The sequence below is a fragment of the Vigna unguiculata genome, chromosome 9 (assembly GCF_037176805.1).
Source record: "Vigna unguiculata cultivar grain cowpea cultivar isolate G323 ecotype 2 chromosome 9, ASM3717680v1, whole genome shotgun sequence".
NCBI classification, from domain to species: domain Eukaryota; kingdom Viridiplantae; phylum Streptophyta; class Magnoliopsida; order Fabales; family Fabaceae; genus Vigna; species Vigna unguiculata.
Window position 1 is genome coordinate 32,987,949 of NC_140800.1, and position 15,993 is coordinate 33,003,941.

At 32.1% G+C, this 15,993-nt stretch overlaps 2 protein-coding genes across 6 annotated transcripts; both read left to right on the forward strand.

Moving 5' to 3' along the window:
* Positions 1-3,566: 3,566 nt before the first annotated feature.
* Positions 3,567-11,086, forward strand: LOC114163859 (ankyrin repeat family protein). 5 transcript variants are annotated; one of them, XM_085666942.1, is made up of 6 exons: positions 3,872-4,009; positions 6,818-6,995; positions 7,160-7,568; positions 8,312-8,348; positions 8,424-8,557; positions 10,493-11,086. In XM_085666942.1, exons 2-6 carry the CDS (start codon positions 6,971-6,973, stop codon positions 10,869-10,871), a joined length of 984 nt encoding a protein of 327 aa, XP_085523068.1. In that variant the 5' UTR covers positions 3,872-4,009; positions 6,818-6,970; the 3' UTR covers positions 10,872-11,086. The 5 variants fall into 5 exon arrangements, with proteins under 5 accessions (XP_085523067.1, XP_085523065.1, XP_027904022.1 ...); XM_085666939.1 differs by having other exon boundaries at positions 3,570-4,009; positions 6,818-7,568; positions 8,424-8,592; positions 10,493-10,779; XM_028048221.2 differs by having other exon boundaries at positions 3,578-4,009; positions 6,818-7,568.
* Positions 11,087-13,780: 2,694 nt separating this feature from the next.
* LOC114196094 (large ribosomal subunit protein uL6) lies at positions 13,781-14,788 on the forward strand. The gene is made up of 3 exons (XM_028086617.2): positions 13,781-14,221; positions 14,332-14,454; positions 14,555-14,788. The coding sequence occupies exons 1-3, from the start codon at positions 13,850-13,852 to the stop codon at positions 14,639-14,641; spliced, it is 582 nt and encodes a 193-aa protein (XP_027942418.1). The 5' UTR covers positions 13,781-13,849; the 3' UTR covers positions 14,642-14,788.
* Positions 14,789-15,993: the final 1,205 nt, after the last annotated feature.

Genomic DNA, 15,993 nt, shown 5'->3' on the forward strand with positions numbered 1-15,993 from the left:
TAATCAACACATTTGACTAGCACGAGTATCAACCTCTTTAGGTATGAAGAGTTTAACCTTCTCCAAGATATACGAGTTTAGGTTACAATGAGTATCAACCTTTTCAAGTATCCTTTCTTAATCTCCCACTGACATAGAGAACCCGCAATCACAATAATCAATATAATCTCTTACGTAGGAGAACTCAATCATGCTCATAGTGTATAACTTCACCATTTGAAAGATATTACATTGAGTTACACTAAACCCAACATCACTCTATACACAAATGAATATGACTCTAATGCTCACAAAGTATTCTCTCTTCTTCTTTTTCTTTCCTTTAAGAATTAATATGGCAATATTTTAACACTTTTGTATTTTTCCTTTTCTTTATCATCTAGGTCTTGATATTTATAGTTGTGTTATGCATTTGATTGTGGATGCATATTCAATTCAGCATATTCTTCATATCTTCTTCCTTCTTCATTAGAAGTTCTTGATATTACTTTTAGAGTATATTGCTTCTTGTGCATCATTTTTTCTTTCCTTTTGATTCATTCAACAATTTGAAATTAAAATATCATAATGTTTTGGCTTCGTTCATCTATATAATGTCTTGCAATCTTTGATTTGTAGAGTATTTCTCTTTCTCGTGATTGATTGATAAATATATGACAACATTCACAATATTTAATCAGAATGTTTTCTTATATATCTTTATGAACCATCTTTTATATTCTTCATATTAAATAATGTTGAGACTTGCTGCACAATTCTCTTTCTTGACTTGATCAATAATTTAACGTTCATATTGTGATTTCATATTCCTCTTTCGCACCGTCTGAACATGATTCATCTAATGCTTATCATCATTTAAATTGTCTAGTCATTCTTCCATTGAAGTCTTTTAACGGAAGCACTCATCTAATAGGGATATTTAACATTCAACTTTATGAGTTAACTTGGTTTGTCTGACACTGATACTCGCTTGAGACTGTTACTCGTCTAGTACCTTTGTGTGCTTGCATTGACTCATCTAATGCTTTGCTTTGACTCATCTACTACTTGTAGAAGTCTAATGCCTTGTTTCATCATGTTAACTCATTTGGTCAATGATTTTGTCAATAGAATGTAGCTGCGTTTGCACTGTTGAATGCTTTTGATGACCTTTGTCATTTAGCAACTTATGACTCTTCTAAGTTAGCACTTTTGACTCGGTTTTATCTAAGTTTCACTTTCTCGTGTTTGCTTCAGACTTCAAGCTTTATTTTTATTTGTATTACTTGTGTTTTTACGTTCACTCATTGAACAAATATTAATTCAATAAATGTATATACTCACAAGAAAGAACATCATTGTCTAATGCTATTTATGCACCCTATTTCATGTGCATTTTCTTTGTCCTTATTCTTTACTTTAAGGTATAAATACAGATTTGGTACCTCAACTTTTTCGGAAAGTTCAATTTGGTACCCAAATTTTAGGAATGTTCAATTTGGTACCCAAACTTTTTAAACAGGTTTATTTTGATACCTTCCGTTAAACACTACATAACGCCGTTTGACTTCTGTTAAGGTGGCACTGTGCTGGGGATACGTGGCAGAAACAATGGTTCAGATAAAATGAGTTGGAATCCCCCTTTATTTGTAAACTTTAAGTGCCCTATTTTGTGGAGAGTGCCCTAATAGGTGATTTTCTCTTATTCTGATTTTTCTAGACATTTAAGAAATGTCAAGGGCTCAATCATCTTTCTCTTGCTCTCACAATTCATGGTTGATGCGAAATCAAAACTTGTCCTGTAATGGTGGTGGCCGTAGAAAATAAAAAAAATCAGCACGCCCATCAACTCAAATATAAAATGTAGGAAAGAAAACTCACCTTCCACAACCAAAGATTCTTCTTCCACCGCCAAAGCTCTATCTTCCACTGTCAAAGCTCCGTCTTCCACCGCTGAAGCTTCTTCTTCCCAGCTTCGCCCTCTCCAACGAACGGAAGGAAATCTTCGTCCTTCTTCTCTGATCACCGAACGCAAATCAACCATTGAACCCTAATTCCCAAATTTTGCTTCTGCCCTAATTTTCCATTCTGCAAAATTTTCGATTTCACATCCCTTATTTTGCCCCAAATCGACAACAACGCTTTTCTAAAATTTTTTACTTCACAAATTATTTACTTTGAATTTTTTTTTTACCACAAAAACCACGTATGCCCTACACAGTGTCACCTCAACAGAAGTCAAACGGTGTTATGTAATGTTTAACGAAAGGTACCAAAATAAACTTGTTTAAAAAATTTGGGTATCAAATTGAACATTCCTAAAGTTCGAGTACCAAATTGAACTTTTTAAAAAAGTTGAAGTACCAAATTTGTATTTATACCTTACTTTAAATAATTTGCGTGCGTATTATTTAAATTTGTTTTGTGCTCTATTCACCCCTTCTAAATTTATATTACACCAACAAATTCAAGTTGGGATTTAGTGAGTTCAAAGTGACCGCCCATAAATCAAAGAATAAAAATGAACCTTTACGAAACCTAATAAACATCAATTGAAGGTTGTTTTCGGGTTTAAAGACTTTACTTGCTTTCTTTCTTTGCATAAGAGCCTTTACTATCAAGATGTTGGTACACATGCATTTGGTGCCAAATCTGGTTTGCATAGTTACTTTTTTCTATATTCCAGAGTATTATTATTAAACACATTTTAAAACCATAATTAGTATAAAATACAATAACTACAAGTAATAAATCTACGTATCAAAACTCCCACAAAAGCATATTAAGGCATTTTAAGAGATACAAGAACAAAATCACCTATACAAGAGTTTGCATAAAGCACTAATAAAATAAAAAAATCATAATATTAAATTGTTTATAAGTCATTCAAACAAAATATTAAGGCATTTTAAGACATACAAGAACAAAATCACATATACAAGAGTTTACAGAAAGCACTAATAAAAAAAATCATAATATTAAATTGTTTATAAGTCATTCAAACAATATATATATATATATATATATATATATATATATATATATATATATATATATATATATATATATATATATATATATTCTTTATTTATTTTCATTGTATCTTCGAATATATTGTTTTTAAAATATTCAATATCTACATAATATTTGAACATATTTAAATCTTCTCTTAAAATAATGTTTACATACGTTTTTTCAATCAAATATAATAACATTATTTTATTAAAAATATCATATATTATTAGAAACGCAATCCATTCAATATTCTTAAATTATGTATAACCATTAATCAAAATACTTAATTCATAAAAATATTGTTTAAAAAGTATGCATCATTTGTTAAATTCTAAACTATGAATCATCAATAATCATTATTCTGTTACACTTTACTATTTATAATATAAACCTATATAAAATAATAGTATTTACTTTTATTAATTTCTTTTAAATAAAAATAAAAAAGTATAAAAGGAAAAAAAGAGAGGCACATGTGTCATTAGTTGAGAGTATAATCTACTTAAAATTAAAAAAAAAAAAAAAACTAAAAACCTTTTTTTTTTTTTTTCTTTGGTTTGGGTGGAGCTCGAGCGGAGTCAAAGCAGCATCCATCGAACAGTTGAGTTGAGTCACAAAAATACAATGACATTGGTTGACGAGGTGGAGGTGGAGGTGGAGGTGGAGGCGGAGGCGTCGGTACCAGTAAAGAAGGTGCCGTATGGTGACATATTCGAGGCGTCCCGCGCCGGCGACGTGGAGCGGCTCCGGTACCTGCTGGAGACAGGCGTGAACGTCAACGCGCGGGACCAGTGGGACTCGGTGGCCCTCTACTACACCTGCCTGGTCGGCCACCTCGACGCTGCTCGCATGCTCCTCGAAAACGGCGCCATCTGCTCCGAACACACCTTTGACGGCGACCGCTGCCACTACGCCGCCCTCAATCTGAAGGTCCGGAAACTCCTCAAGGCATTTGAGGCGCGGCCCCCGCCCTTGGAACCCTTGCAGGCTGCTTTGCGTGACACCTTCCTCGCTTGTATGCTACTCTATTGCCCAATTTCATTTCACTCTTGTATAGACTCTAGGTTTAATTACTGGGTTTAAGTACCTGTAATGCATGCAATATTCACATAACTATAGATCAAGAAGTTTTCAAGAATTTCGATGCGCTGTATTGATTAATTTGTTGTACAATGATAGTGATACAGCTCGGATAGAGAGGTTTTGACGCAGTAGGATTTCTTTATTCATGGGTTTGATGGAGAAATGGAAAATTTACTGGGTTTGTGCACACTCAAGGAAGACGTGTAAAACATGTAATTCTAACATTGATGTAATATCCTACCTAAATACAAAATCATATTGAAACTGTAAACCAAACCAGTATGTTAGCATCTAGGGTAACATAAATAGGCAAAAATATCCACAACCAAAGGGCAATTTCACCTACCACCAGTCCCAAGTTGACATTTTCATACCAGAAAAACTAGAGTTTAATTACAGTTAAACATAAACAGCATCAAATCATTAAAACAGGGGCACAGTTACATGAACATACCAGCAAGGACATAATGTAGAAACATCAAACACTGAAGAGAAAACAAGCCAGTTAGCACTCACCCAGATTGTGCAAGAGAAGAGTTCGGCCATAACTGAGATCAGCCAGTTAAACCCAGGCTACCCAGTAACAACAAATGCAGTTGAACAAATGTTGCACTAGGGTTTGAGGTGAGAGTGAGGTCCAATGGAAAATTCAGTCACACAGAGAAACAGATCAAATGGGATATCCTGGGTTCAGCTACACTTTGTCTTGTGTTTTCTTTTTCAGAATTGTGAGTTGCTCCACCACTTAAATGTTATCTAGATTGGTCACAAAATTTGGCATATTTCACTGGTTACACGAACTCCCGGAACAAACCTTCCACTAACTCTCCAAATTGATTTTGTGTTTAGCATTGAAGTACATGTGATCCATTGAGGAATTTTTTGTTGAAAATTAGTGATAGAACAAGTCAAGGAGGATAATACCGCTCTAGTACCTTGTTTAGGAGATAGAAACTGAGAAGGAATATAGTGAATTTTGTGTGTTGTGTACTCGCATGAATATTCTTATTGATAATAAAGAAAAGATACAATAATAGGGAACAATCAATATCTAATAATGTGAAATATTTGGTAAGATATGCCCTTATCAAATCATATCTCTATCGATGTAATCAAATCATATCTCATGACAATTTTGATCTCAGGTCTTAACAGTCAGATTTGGGGGATACAAAAATTTCTGAGAGGAGTCCTCCACTTCAAAATTGTAATGTAATGCTATGTAGAAAAGAAACAATGCGTGATATAATCTGTATTAGTGAATTTACTTCACTAAATTTTACTTAGTTCCTGTTCTGAATTCTTGAATTTATTATTTTACTCACTATTTATGTTGAACTGCCCGAATTGTGTGTGGTTGAATCAATGACATTGGATTGAATTTTATACTAATTTTAGAAAGTGTGATACTGGACCCAATTCAATCTTACAAAATTGACTTGTAAGGTGAGGTTCGCATCTATTTATATGCTACACTTTAACCATATCTCTTACCAATGTGGGATCTCCAACACACTTTCGCCAAGGATTAAAAATCTTTAGCATTGTTTGATAGTCGGTGGTAGGACAGGTTCTAATAAAGGGGATCAATAGATGAGAATATATAGAGGAAATGAGTCATGAGTCAACTACACAAGGAGACATAACACCACTCTCAACCCAAAATCTTAAGACAACATGTCTTTGGGTCCTTGTATTTATATATTGCTTATCTCTTTTACATTGTAAGCTCATCCTCTGGTGGAAGCTGTGAGTACTTTTAGTGTGAATTACCATGTTGTCTGAACTAGATGTACTTGTCAGTCACTAGGTTGAATTTGACTTTAATACACACATGAATATTCTTATTTATAATGAAGAAGAGATGCAATGATAAGGAACACAATCAGTATCTACTGATTGAAAATATTTAATAAGATATTTCCGTATGAAATTATATCATATCACCCTATTTAACATTGATAAATCATATATCTAACATAATCAACTGATATATTTAACATTGTTTCTAGATATAATTAACTTATCAAATCATGGAAGGATAAAAATGATTCTTGAATTGGAAAAATACATATCATGTGATTGATAGAGCATGTTTTGGAGAAATAATTGCTTTTAAAAAGTAGGTTCTTTGCTAGGCATGCTAGAGGTAGACTTTCAATAATACAGATTTAGAACTGAACTACAAAAACTCTTAGTTGACTTGTAAAGAAATTGTGTTACGAAACATCCCCCCATAACTCAAGTTTACTTTCATAAGAAAGCCTTGAAAATAAGAATAAGTTAATTATCCTTGTATTTATTGTTACCTAGAAAAGTAGGAATACGTAACTTATCCTATTTATTTTTGTTTATCTAGAAAATAGGAATAAGTTAGGTAGCTTTCTACAGTCATCTATCTATATCTCTATCCTTAGGAAAAGAGGGGAAGGGAACCACTGTATATAGGAGGATCAGCAGAACTGAGGGAGGAAGCTGGGTTTCTAGTTTCCCTGCAAAATCAGGAAGGGGAACCCTTGCTTACAAGGGAACTCCATTAGAAGTTCTTTCTCTTTTACTTATGATCCATTTATTTCAGAGAATAAATAAAGGTTCCCTATTCTTACAAAGCATTAATTGATAGGCATCGGATCTCTATCATGATGTCATTGGTTGTAGCTATTGTTTTATTTTTTTTCCCCCAAAAAATAATGATGTCTGCATACATAGGCTGGGACTCAATATTATCATGATTGAATAGGTATTTCATCCACTCAGGGGTCCATTTGCAGCCACTTCCCTCCAGATGTAGTATTTATTGTACAAGGAAAACGTATTCAAACTCACAGAGTCATACTAAGTGCAAGGTCGCCATTTTTCAAGAAAAAGTTTACTACTGATTGGAAGGATCGCAATGAAGTTAGATTCTCAAAGGAAAGGTTGTCATATCCTGCACTTTATAGCCTTATACACTTCTTTTATTCAGACAGATTAGAGATTGCCATTGATGACATGGAGGATCTTGTGAGAATCTGCAAAGTATGCAGATGTGAATCACTGCATAAAGTTATTGAGAAAGAACTAATTCATCAAAAATATGCAGACTATAAAGCGCTGGGAAATGTAGATAATTCTCAGAAACGGTATATTTTACAAGGTCTATCCCTTCCTGAAGAGGACAGGCTTCCCGCTGCCTTGCATCGAATCCTTCTGACCGCCCTTTCAAATTCAACCCATGAAAGTGGTCAAGAAGATAAATTGATTTCTATGATGGATGCCATGCAGATGGCCAAATCTGTGGATGATCTTGCTGATGTTTGTGTAAAAGTTGATAGAAATATTTTCCGCTGTCATCAAGTTATTCTAGCATCCAGGTCAGAATACTTCAGAGCAAGATTATCACATATGAAGAACTTCCATGAGGGGAAACATGAGGTATCTGTTGACACTCTTCCTTGTCTTGAAGAACATGACTTAAGCAAGGAGGCTTTTGAGAAAATGATTGAATATATGTAAGTCTCTTCCCTCTATATAAAATGTGGAAATTGAAAATTGAAAATATTTGAGGGATTTCATGTGGCACTTTTGCCATGGTAAGCTGAGGATATTCTATAGAGTCTGGTTTGTCTGATTTATATGTAACTTAAATGCTCTACAATGACGATATTGCATGCTTATGTCTAGAGATTCACCTTTATATTTATATATGTGTGTGTATGTATGTATATATATAGTTGGGTTTCAACTTGAGTGCGATAAGATAACATTGTCAAAGTCAATCACCGTACCAAAGTATTGATTGCATTGGAACTCAATGCTTTTGTTACAGTTTTGTTTAAAAGACATCTTAGTGAGCTTAGAAAGGAGGTTATTTATAAATTGTTTATAGTCTGGATTCCTAAATAATGTGAGACTTTTGACATACCAAAACCAATTGAAAGTAGGAATTATTACTAGATAGACAAACAAAAGAGATTGCTGTATTCATATTGGAAGTTTCTTAAGTAGTGTTCTGGTTGAGTCCAATTAGTTTGAGATTGATTAATAAAACCTGTTTATATTGATTTAGTTTTATGAAGATTGCTTTTGGTTCTAGGTCATTTATATATTGTATTGTTTTATGCTTTTGTTGCCCTTCTTAGTGTCTGGAGTGCGTTTAACATGATGAAGTTTTTTTATGTAGTTTGTATATATAACATCAATTTTCCGTTCAAAAAGATATTTTCATGAATTGTATTGTCCGTTGTTGGACCAGGTACACTGATCGTTTGCAGGACATAAATCCAGATCAGGTTTGTATACACCCGTATAACTTATGTGATAGTGGTTTGTCCCTCTGTTGTCTAATATTAATATGTTTTGAACAGGCTGAGGAAATGTTTGATGTTGCTTCTAGATATTTATTGTTTCCTCTCAAGCGTGCAGTCGCTGATGTCTTGTTGCCACACTTGGAAATGGTGTCACTTGATGAACATTGCCATTGGTTAATACTAGCAGACATGTATTGCTTTTCTGCCGATCTCCCTCCATTTTACAGTAATGCATACCAGTATAATTGTTTCATTGATATTTGCATGAAAGGACGGATGGGATCTACGAAACATGAACTCCAACATAGACATAAACACTCTTGCACAATTAATATATAAAATGTGAGGCACTATTACACCGTGCACACTCACCTAACTGAAATGAAATGTGTAACAACAAAATATCTATATTGATAATCAATATTTGTATTATATGTTCTTGTGTATCTATCTTATTCTTATAATATTGAGCCTCAGTAAAGAATATTAGTAGACATTACAATGAAACAACATACTTTAGAAAAAAATACAAAAATAAGAGGTTAAATGGTATATTTACCTTCTCAAACCGACTTTCTAGGTCTTTTCTATGATAACTACAAAAGGGGGTTGTTGTTTTTTTCTTTTTTATATTTTAACCTGACTTTTGTAGAAGATAGAAATAAATATATTTTCAATAATATTAGTGTGTGCACCAGTGAGGACTACATCTTCCTTTGTTTAGCCCTGTAAAAAGAGAGTCTAACCAAGAAAGATATCGGAGGAAATATAAAATTAAGAGAGACCTTATGGTAAATGATATCTCTAAGTGTTTAGCCTCTTAGAGTAAAAGTTAGGAGGACAATACTTAACCTATGTTCGCTCAAGGTCTTTGATGATATTAGTCATTGCTTTCAGCGATGAGTAATCCATACCAATAACAGGGTTAGAACAAATGGTATCATGTGAGTGTGATCCATGTAGCTGACATCACTGTGGCTTGCGGGATAAGGCATCTGTTGTCCATTCCTATGGATTGAGCTGTGTAGAGGTGTTGACTAAAGTATTCAATCTGAAAAGATAATCTTTTTATTGGATACTTAATGAGAAGTGTTTAACACTTGTCCCTGACAGGTGTTGGTGTTGAAAATGTGTCCTGCATTGTGACACTTCAAATAGGAGAAATTTTTGTGCTTCATGGGAGGAAATTCTTCCTTGACTCTTATGTTTTTGTTACATTTTGGTGATTAAGGAAAAAATATAGTTGATAAGCTACAATAAGATATTGTAATTAACTACAAGTGTGTTGTTAGATGCTGTTAGAAGATTTTAGAGATCTATCTGTAGTCATTACTTTAGGGTTAGCATTCTTTATATATAGAGAGGCTGATTTACTGTTTTAAAATTCAATTCATTAAAAATCTTTTCTCATTGAGTTTAATCTTTTTCAAGTTATTTATATGATTGTTTCAATACCTTTCAAATCTCATGCTGTACTGCTTGCGTTAAAGTTTATTAGACTCTACTTGTGTTTGTACAGCTTATTAAGATAAGTTCTACTTGACTAAAATCCTTTTTTTCCGATGAAAATAGGTTTACTAAAAGCATCACTATATTGATTACTATCCCAATTTGGCTGACATCCTAATTGACATCAACTGTTTGTAGAATACCTGAAAATGTATTTAGAAGCAAGAAAACAGTACAAGGGGACTGGTAGGTAATTGAAAATGCAGACTCTAGAATTCACTTTATTTAAGCTATTTATCCAAATAGGTTATTCAACTTTGTAAGGTAAGGTAATTTAAGATTTCAGATATTACTTTGCATCATGAGGAGGATGAAATTTGAAAGGAAGAACCAAAAGTGAATGGATTAGAGATCGTTATCTTTTGGAAATTATTACTGCAAAAAATTTGGGAATAAATATGAGAATGGAAAAGACATTTATTTTGTTTACTCTTGTCTGTCATCCCCGCACTAATTGGATTTAAGATTGGTGTAATGAAAATCATATTTTTGTAAAATGATTCCTTGGTTCTAACTGCAAAGTGTTGCAAGTCCTGCTATTGTGAATTACATATGTTCCTTATTTTCCCACTGGATAAGTAGTTAGTCGTGTCCATTGAATATTTGTTCTTGTCCAGGTATGGTGTTGTGAAGATTCGGGAGTATTGTCTGGACACCATTGCTTGCAATTTTGAGACTTTTGCTGAGAGTAAAGAGTTCAGGGCAATGTTGCTGACTTTGCCTCCACCATCTGGAGACTCGTCCCTTCGCACCACTGTCCCTAGTATTCCTGGATCTTCTCTTAATACTGATCAAGGAAATCTTCTTGATGATTTACGTGAGAAATGGCTTGCAATTGAAGCGGCTGAGCTTGACAAGAGAGATGAGAGTGCTTTGCAATTTGACAAGCGACTAGAGATGCTTATGCTTGTTGCAGAGCAAGAAAAATCATCACACAATGCTGATTCCGATTACGCTCCTGCATTTCTTCCCAATCACCACTCTGATTTAAACTGAAAAAACCCGGATTTCTGAAGCAAGATATTAAGGTCACTGTGTTTAAGTCGAATTTTTTGTAACTTCATTTGCTCGGGCATTCCTTAATTTTTAAATTTCTTTGTACTTTTAGAAGAAAAAAAATGAATATATTGATTGTACCTACCTGGCTCATATAATTATATTTTTAGCAGACTCAAAAAGGTTTAATAAATTAAAGAATAATATTAGATTCATTTGATATATTAATCATCTTAAAATAACATGCCAAAAGATATATGTTTTACCCGATAGTGCAAGAGAAATGTAAGGTCCACCCAAAAGTTATGAGAAAAGTATAGTCGGGGAGTTTATTAAAGAGCAACTCATATGGAGACCTATTTTGCAGAACAGGAGTAGGAAGCATGTTTATTATACTGACAGCAGAAGTAAAAGCTTCTCCCCAGTAATTCATGGGTAAAGATAAAATAGCAAACAAAGATAAGCTAACGTTAAATGATGGAAGATCCCATATTCACGTAAAACAGAAGAAAAACACAACAGGAAGGGACGCATGGATGCTAGAAGAAGATGTCATCTTGAAATAAAAACAACTCCAGGAAAAATATTTAAGAAAAATGAGAAACAACGCCTTAATGGCAATAGAATCGAAATCTATTTGGATGAATTTAGTGACAAAGAGTATAATTTTTTTTTTCTTCCTACTCCAATATTAATTTTTATAAAATAATAAAATATTACAGTAAAAGAAACATAATATTATCAAATATTCAATATTAGAAGATGTTTGTTTTTTCGATATCAAATACTTTGAAATAAATTATAATTGTTTATATTTTATATTAAAATACAAAATAAAATTTCACGAGAACCAAAACATTTATTAAATTTGCAAACTACAAACATTAATGAAATCTAGTTGATAAAGTTTAAAAAATATAAAAGAAAAACAAATATTCAAATTAAAATATATTTTAAGTGTTTGTTTACTTTAATTTTTAAAATTCTAATGAATCTTTTTTTATACACTAATAAAAGTTATAATACATCACTTGATCAAAATGATGTAAAGAACAAATAATAAACATAATAATAAAATTTTCATAGATCTTATATCTCTTGAACTTCAATGTACGTTGGATGATGATAAAAAAATATTCATGACAATTACATTAAATTTTTATATTGTAGTAAATAAAATTTATTTATACAATTATAGTGAAAAATTATATTATGATTGATAATGAATTAGAAAATAAAAAATAATTAGATAAAATATATCGAAATAATATTGTACATGATGAAAATATACAATAAATAAAAATATTAAAAAGTAATAAAAATATTCAAATGTGAGACATAATTTTTTTTTTTTAATTCACATACATCATTTTAACATAATTACATAAAGATTATGATAAGATGAAAAATATATTGAAGATGCGAATGAGTTTCATGACAAACCAAATAATTAGAAGAAAAAAAAATACATATATATATATATATGTGTGTGTGTATATATATATATATATATATATATATATATATATGGTTACATAATTAATTATGAATATTTTAATAATTTAAACGGAGACAGAGATATGGCGAGAACGAATATTATGGTGGGGATATGTATATCCCCATACCCAATTGAAAAAGTTGGAGATTTCTCATACTCATACCCATACACAATCAATGCGAATATTTCCGTCAAAATAGAAACGAGTTTGGACAATACCCATAAAATGAATTTATTTACTATCTCTAGTCACAACATGTAAAATCTTAGATAGAGTTTAACATCTAGCTAAGGAATCTTTTCATTACAATGATGATAACTATTGTTTTTATTAGTAATTAACTCTCATTAAAAAAATACACAAAATATTACTCTAAAATTAATTTTTTATGATATTATTTCATTCTTTTTAAAGAGCATTTGTTATCAATTATGAGTATACCTTTTTTCCCAAAAGACAAAAAAAGGGTTAATAGTAGAATAAAAAATATACTTTCATTAGTTTCAATTAAAAGAAAAAAGTGGAATCAAGATTTAAAAATCAATATTTAAACTCGGGTCGGACTGTCAAAAATGGGGTGGCCAAGTTGACCCATTCTTAAAATTTTATTTCTATATATACTTATAAATAAATAGGTAGTTAAAAAATATATTTAATTATATAATATTTTAAAAAACATTAATTGATTATTTAATATTTTTAATTAGATAAATAAAATAATTATTATATTTATACATTAAATTATTTTTGTTATAATTAATAATCATAAATTAAGTCATAAGTTTTAATGATTTAAATTATTATATATTAATATAGTTTTAAAAAGTAATATAAAAAATTAAAATTTTTAACTATTTTATTGTAACTTTTAATTTAAAAATAAAAAATAAAATGAGTTAATGATAGACCGGTTTGTCTTTGCCCATCAATTTGACGGATTATGATAGTCGAATCAAAATAGATTTGCGAATTAAAAATTCCAATCCGATTTATCCTGTTGTGGAGGATCGGCAGGCTAGCCGCCTATTTTGACACTCCTATTTTAAGTTATTGTATTATTCTAATACCTTTATAAGTTTTTTTTATTTTTTACATCTTCTAATCAAATAACATATTTTTATTCTAAAATAATTAAATTACTTAAAAGAAAATGTTTTATCTTCTAAAAAATCTATGTTTAAACTCCCGAATTTCATCTGACTTCCACGGCCATTAGGCAGTTTATCATGATGGTATTTTTGTGAAAGGGGTACTTGTGAAAACAATTATTAAAAGGAATAGTGATAAAATGGGTAGTTGCAGATATTAACTCCGAAAATAATAATATGGGTTCTTCTAAAGTTGTTAGTTTTGGGCCTAGCCCAGTTACTGTTTTCTGTGAGATGAAATAAGATAAAAAAAACGAATGAGGGAGAGAAGAAATAACTAGGGTTTTGCGTCAGTGTTTGTGCAAGTGAGGGGAGGCGTGAAGCGGCAACAATGAAGACCATTCTCTCATCGGAGACTATGAACATCCCAGATGGCGTGAGCATCAAGGTTCACGCGAAGGTAATCGAGGTTGAAGGCCCTCGTGGAAAACTAGTGCGAGACTTCAAACATCTCAACCTTGATTTTCAGCTGATCACCGACGAGAACGGCAAGAAGAAGCTCAAGATCGAGGCATGGTTTGGCTCTCGGAAAACCTCCGCCGCCATTCGCACCGCCCTCAGCCACGTCGACAATCTCATCACCGGCGTCACCAAGGGCTACCGCTACAAGATGAGGTTCGTGTACGCTCACTTCCCCATCAACGCCAGCATTGCCAACGACAATAAGTCCATTGAAATCCGAAATTTCCTCGGCGAGAAGAAGGTACACAAATGCTCTTCCTGTTTATTTTTAATTAATTAATTTTCTCTTTTATTTGCTATTAGGAAAAATGTGCGATTAGGTTTAGTGATTGGTTACTTGTGCGTGATTAGGTGAGAAAAGTTGACATGCTCGAGGGCGTGTCAGTTGTTCGTTCCGAAAAGGTGAAGGATGAGTTGGTTTTGGATGGAAATGATATCGAACTTGTTTCCCGGTCTTGTGCTCTGATTAACCAGGTATTTTCTTTTTCTACGCACACCGCACATACCCTGCTCAAACCCTTTTCTATTTTGCTTTTGTTTAAGCTTTAATCGTTATTCTGTTACTTTGGTGCAGAAATGCCATGTTAAGAACAAGGATATTCGGAAGTTCCTTGATGGTATCTACGTAAGCGAGAAGGGAACCATAGTAGTAGAAGAGTAAAACATACATTTGCTATTTAGTTTGGAAATCTTTTCTGTTATCTTTTGAGTTTGGATTTTACAATTTTGTGTTGTTAAAATATCTTGTTTGAAATTTATCCTATGGAGTATTTTAGTTCTCAATCTATATAGATTTTGCTTTTGTTGATGTGTTTTGCTATGAATGCAATTAAGCAGTTAATGGACTGAATTCACAATTCTGCTGTTAAATGTGGTTAGTCTGCAATCACAATTAAATATTCGAGTGTTGTAAGACATGATAAACCGAAGTTTTCACTTTCCTTAATTTCATTGGTAGATGATGTGTTTAATAATTTCCCACTTTGTTCGGCACTAGGCTGACAGAGATCTCAATTGTTTCTTATGTGTGTTGTCCCTGATATTCTGCTCTCACTCTTATCAATCTATACCATTTATTCACTCAATTCAGCTAAAACTTGGTTGAATGTGGTTGAGTAGATTCATTTATTAGAAGCAGAGGTTCATTCATGAGGAAATAAATATCAAGAAAGTCCTAAGGCAACCATGACAACGAAAACGCTTGCTTTTATTTTATTTTGTTTGGTGTAGACTCCCAATTGCTGGACGCTGTAATAGTTTTGAATTAATACGAATAGTTGAGGAGTACTGTAACAGGGTAGTTTTTATAAAATAATTAAAAGAGCAAATGAGAACTGCTCTTTAGTTTTATGACATGAAGAACCATTAATAAGCTTTAGAAGCCCTGTAAGAACTAAAGTGATAATTTTAGAAACTAAGCTTATTTTATGTTTAGAATTCTAGGGTTTAATTGTCAATTTTAGAAATAAATTACAAGCAGTTTCCGTTAGAAAGAAACTTTGAAATGTACAGCAGGAGATGAGTTGTTGCACAGCTTATATTTTGTAGGATCATTCACAAACTCAAGATACACTAGAATGAAGTTTTTTCTTGAAAAAACAGTAAGGTAATATCATGGTTCGTAATCAATTATCCTAATTACCAAGTTAACAAAAATTGTTCCGTGTAAATAGCATTCTAAGTTTTTAACTACAGTGATGTAGTCAGCAAAAATGTTATTTTTGTATGAACTCATCTCCATCGGCTGGCGAATATTTTTTTCATGGAAAACTTGTTTGCCTAGAATGTAATGTGTTATATATATGGTCAACGATTTGAACAATGGACATTATTACACACAAAAAAAAACCATCTCAACGTTTATAAAAATCAAATAAATCAGTAACTAACCTGAAAATTAAATAAAATCCTGATCATGAATTAGTTGAATTAGCATGAAAGTTTTATTTATGCCCCTACCTTACATGTCCGCTTTAAATTCAGAAAACGCTTATTAAAAATAATTAATACGTA

Bases quoted from the DNA above. Each gene is read 5' to 3' on its own strand.
- LOC114163859 (XM_028048221.2), top strand. From the start codon at position 3,619: ATGACATTGGTTGACGAGGTGGAGGTGGAGGTGGAGGTGGAGGCGGAG. The intron at 7,569-8,311 runs GTAAGTCTCTTC...TTGTTGGACCAG, and splicing joins GAGAAAATGATTGAATATAT to GTACACTGATCGTTTGCAGG. The intron at 8,349-8,423 runs GTTTGTATACAC...TGTTTTGAACAG, and splicing joins AGGACATAAATCCAGATCAG to GCTGAGGAAATGTTTGATGT.
- LOC114196094 (XM_028086617.2), top strand. From the start codon at position 13,850: ATGAAGACCATTCTCTCATCGGAGACTATGAACATCCCAGATGGCGTG. The intron at 14,222-14,331 runs GTACACAAATGC...GTGCGTGATTAG, and splicing joins ATTTCCTCGGCGAGAAGAAG to GTGAGAAAAGTTGACATGCT. The intron at 14,455-14,554 runs GTATTTTCTTTT...ACTTTGGTGCAG, and splicing joins CTTGTGCTCTGATTAACCAG to AAATGCCATGTTAAGAACAA.